A 4,916-nucleotide genomic window follows, 5' to 3' on the forward strand; every position below is an offset into this window, starting at 1 on the left:
TTAAAGGATTTTTTTTATTCAATTTTTAAAACTCTATGTTATTTTACTTTTAAGGAAACATGGTAAAAAAAAATATTTTGAATTCTAAAATTTTTTTTAAATTGAACAAAATAAAAAAAAAGCAACAAAAAGCATTAAAAAACGATAGGAGAATGAAATTAAAGTCCTAAAACAATAAATTTATAACAATTAAATCCCCAATAAATTTTGTAAAACATCAATTGTAATTATTAATTTAGACAATTTTAAATTCAGAAGTTCTAATTACAAATAACAAATTTAAATTTTAAATATAAATCTCAGTTTGTAATTAGAATTCCTATTCATAACCATTTGAATCAATATTTGTTAATTAAAAAAAATATTGAGAACCTAATTGTCATAAAGTTTTTGTTATAGGACTTTATTGTCATTCTCCAAAAAAATAAAGATTAGGCAATAATTAACCATGATCTCTAATAAATCACCATAAGGACAGAGAATATAATACTGCATTATATATTTAGTGTACAGCAATGCAACCTCATCGAATCAAATTAACCCCCATGATTAATTTGATGGCTCAGCATTCCCAATAAATAATAACAATAATAAGAAAAATCTTTAAAATAAACCAAAGCAATATGTAAACTGTAATTTTTTTAAAAAAATAATAGTAATAAAGTAAATTCCCATAACAAACTAAAACCAAGAAAGCAAAGCCAAGCAAAACAACAATCCCACACAACTTGTCATGAAGTTCTGCAGAATCAATACTGAAACAGAACCAGAATTGGCCTTCACATCATCATCATCATCATCATCATCTTTATCACTTGTTGCTGATCCCTTAGGGTTTGTAAAATTTCCATTAACGATCGTGTCTGGTGCCACGTCATCAGATCCAGAAACTGGGCTTGAAGCAGGAGAAGGAGAAGAATCGACATAACTAGGGTTATCTCTCAAGCTTTTTGGCAACCCTTGTCCATACGTCACATTTATTTGAAAACGTTGACCATTTTGACATTGCTCGCCGTCGTAGTCACTTGAGAAGAAGTATGTCATCCCTTCCTTCACCAGCGGCACAGCCACCGTCACCGGTCGGACCTCAGTGTTCGACGGATCTGAAGCTGACCACTCGGTTGTGTCTTTGTCTTGTGCATCGTCATAGTCACATTGTTTGTACGTAGTGTGGTTGTATGTTTGTATAACTGAGTGATTGGTATCTGTGTTGAAAACTACACAAAAGCAATCGATGATATAACAAAGTTAGGTCAAGCTTTCAAGTTGTGAAATGAATATGCAAACTAGAAAATTCAACTTATGTGTCAATCCTAATTCATTATGTGTTTAACAGTATACTGTTCATGTACTTGCTATAGGATTTATAAATAAGTTATTTTTAATTATCTTATCAAGGTAATTAAACTATTGATATTATTTGGAAAAGATAAAAATTTCCCAATTTATTATCATATTTTAAAATATTTTCTCTCTTACATATAAGATTTTAATCTATTCATAAAAAGCTATAAAAAATAAAATTTAAAAAATAATTAATGATTTATCTTTTTGTGTGAAGTGACTTATCACCGTCCATTTATTCTAAAAAATAATTTATAGATAAAAGCGGACGAAGTGCATAATTTTACTTTTACTGTGCCAAACTTTGATCTGATGATAATAATATATTTAAATGTTTTTTCACCAAAGGTATTTATTTATATGTATATTTATCCTGGTGCAACTTAGAGCCGGAAATTCAAGCAGGCCGAACCCGAACAGGCCCGACTCCTCGAAAAGCCTGAATAGTCAAACCCGGCCCGAATTCCTTCGGGCTTCAGGCTTCGGGCGGCCCGAATATCCGAATTTAATTTTTAAAACTATTTTTAATTATTTTTTTACTTTGAAATTAATTATTTTATTTTATAAAAAATATAAAATATATTTTTTAATACTTAAATGATGTCTAGGACTCAAATATATGGTATTTTAGTATAAAATGATCTAAAACTTAAAGAATTAATTAATATTTATTATATTTTATATATTTTTTAGAAATATAATTTTTTTATTCGAGTATTTGGGCCAAGCCCGAACCCGATCGGGCTTGGCCCGAATTTTTTCGAGCCTATTTCGAGCCGGCCCGAATAGGCCCGAACATAAAAAAACACCTTTTTTTAAGCCTGGCCCTAAAATTTTTTGGACCAATTCGGACTAGCTCGTCGGGCTTGGCCTGAATTACCGGCTGTAGTGCAACTCATGGTACCATATATTATTATATTAATCAATATAATATCGAACAATGTAGACAAATTTCAAAATAAGATAAAATTTTACTGTCTGAAATATGCTTGATCTGAAGAGAATGCAAGAAAATTCATAGGAAATAATTTGGACATTTTTTTATTTATTTAATTTAACTTCAATATTTTAATTTCTTGAAATATATTTTAAAAAATATAAAAGAGCAATATTTATTTAAATTTAAAAAAAAAAATTCTCCTACCTTTTATCATTTTTTTCATCCCCAAATCCCCTCAACTCAGTATTCAAACTGATATAACTAAAGGGGATCACAGTTCTCTGTATTACACTATTACTGCAATCTGGTTCTGTCCAGAAACCAGATCAGTGTCCAATATTTAAACCCAAGGAAGAAATAGATCAAGACAATTTGGAAGAATCAGATGAAACAACTGAAATCATGTAATTATACAGTAGAAATAAAGAAAGAAAAGGGTCGAGGAGAAGTATATATAAAGTCTGAGTCAATAATAAAGATTAAAAGAAAGTTATGAGCAGAGCACATCAAGAGAAGCTCATCAACAGAAGAAGATGATACATACTGAGAAAATCTCCGAGAAAGAAGTGTTTGTCAGAAGCCCAATTCTGGTAATCAACATCAGGTTTCTCGAGATTGTCGAACCAACCCAGAGAATCTCCGACTGTGTAGTTCTTGTAAGCTCTGGCAGATCCTGAGAAAGAGAGCACAAGAACAAGAAGAAGAAGAAGAGAACAGAGATTGGTGAATAGAAATGCAGAGGAGGAGGATCCTGTTCTGGGTTCCATTTCTGCCTTTGCCCCTTGGGATCAGTGGTTGAATGCGCAGAGGTTCTGACTTCCAAAGAAAACAAGAAATGAATGAGAATGTGAGATGGTGGTTTTGTCTGATATGGCGGTAATCTTTTATTTATAATATTAATATTAACCCTGGCAGAAGTAACATGCAGTAATGTGTACAAGTCACCTTATTTTTTTAAAAAATAGAAATCCAAATAAACAATTATAAATTCAGGATTCTTTTTTGTTATCTCATGTATTATCTCATGGGAAGAGATCATATTTGAAAGATTATTGAACACTAAATGTAAATATTTTTTTTAATAAAAATTTAAATCTTAATTTATTATATTGTGAGAAAATAGCTTCTTCTACTATACTTGACCCTTGTTTGTAAACTCAAAAATTTTAATTATAAATAAAATATTTAAATTCTAAATGTAACTCTTAATGTTATGCTTGGCAAAAGAGAAAAGTGAAAGGGAGAAAAAAATGAGAGGAAAAAGCGAAAAAAAAATCATTTTTTCTTACTTCGTTATGGAGAGAAAAGTGAGAGAAAAATAACATATGAATAATTTTGAAGAGAAAATTTTATTTTTAAATTTATCTACTAATTTTTGTTGTTGCTACTTCTTGCTTCCCTCTATTTTTATCATAATATTTTTAGTATAATTACATTTTGATCATAAAATTTTATTAAATAAACAATATATTTAATTTTTAGATTAATTAGATAAATGCTAATTCTAAATTTTTAGGTTAATTTTCAATTAAATACCTTATATTTGATTCCGTCTAACTCATAGATTATCTCCCTTATAGTATTGAAGGCAAGTAAGAAACTACTTTTAATTAAATTACTACATATTTTTTCTCGTCTTTATTATAAGATACTTTTAACTGTTTCACGCATTTTAAAAAAATTAATTTTTCTTGATGAAATAAAAAATGAGATGTACTTTCATTTTTATTATTGACTTTAAATAATAATACAATTACATCAAATGGCTTCATGCTAATTAAGAAGGGGTAAAATTTAAAAAAAATAGTTTAATCATTATAATATGTCATATATTTTAAATTAAAAATTACTTTTAAAATGTGTTTCATAAATAGGACAAAGGGAGTGTAAAAAAGCTATAATTTAAACTTTCAACTACTTGTTTAAATGATAAAAACCCCTACCTTTCAAGTCAATTTTAATTGGGTGCAATTGAAATTTTTACACATAATTTTTTGAATCAATATTAATAACTCATTTTTAAAAAAATTGTCAGACCTAATTATCATTAATTTTATCGTGGGACTTTTTTACCATTCCCCTGCAAATCACCTTTGTTGTAGCACAACTTCGTAGGGGTCCTTTTTTTTTTTTTTTTTTTTTAGATTTGTGCTTTTAAATAAAAATAAATTTAAAAAAATTATTGCTAACGCCATGCCATCCCAGGTGCCACTCCCTCGAGTTACTAAACTCCTGATTCATGTTACTCTCAATAATTGATGTTCCTGTTGTTCCTTTTATTTTTCTTGCTTTTTCTATAGCTCCACTGCTCCATAGCATTTATTCATTTGATTATAATTTATCATTAACTAACATTTTATCATCATCATCACCGCTATAAAATTTTATCGTAAAAATTGTTTTAAAAATTCTAAAATATTTTGTAATTTTTACATGTACCGTATTAGCTTACGTACAAATATTTCAAGCTTAATGCCGATAATATATATATATATATATATATATGTTTAAAGAATTTTTCCCTGTTTAGGATTTGACTAAGCTCAAATTTTCATATTAAGTAGGAAATGAACTGATTTTTTTATAAAATGAATTGAATTATTAAACAAGTTGTGAATAATTCTGCTCATTA

At 28.2% G+C, this 4,916-nt stretch overlaps 1 protein-coding gene across 1 annotated transcript; it reads right to left on the bottom strand.

Moving 5' to 3' along the window:
* Window positions 1-531: 531 nt before the first annotated feature.
* Window positions 532-3,128, bottom strand: LOC129295100 (blue copper protein-like). The gene is made up of 2 exons (XM_054933576.1): window positions 2,829-3,128; window positions 532-1,217 (listed from the first exon to the last, which is right to left on the bottom strand). Exons 1-2 carry the CDS (start codon window positions 3,049-3,051, stop codon window positions 682-684), a joined length of 759 nt encoding a protein of 252 aa, XP_054789551.1. The 5' UTR covers window positions 3,052-3,128; the 3' UTR covers window positions 532-681.
* Window positions 3,129-4,916: the final 1,788 nt, after the last annotated feature.

The sequence above is a fragment of the Prosopis cineraria genome, unplaced genomic scaffold (assembly GCF_029017545.1).
Source record: "Prosopis cineraria cultivar Desert tree isolate PC_DT_omini unplaced genomic scaffold, ASM2901754v1 PC47, whole genome shotgun sequence".
NCBI lineage: Eukaryota > Viridiplantae > Streptophyta > Magnoliopsida > Fabales > Fabaceae > Prosopis > Prosopis cineraria.

Excerpts from the sequence above, each read along its gene's own strand:
- LOC129295100 (XM_054933576.1), bottom strand. The coding sequence starts at position 3,051 with ATGGAACCCAGAACAGGATCCTCCTCCTCTGCATTTCTATTCACCAAT. Across the intron at positions 1,218-2,828 it reads CTTTCTCGGAGATTTTCTCA|TTTTCAACACAGATACCAAT; the intron begins GTATGTATCATC and ends GCTTTTGTGTAG.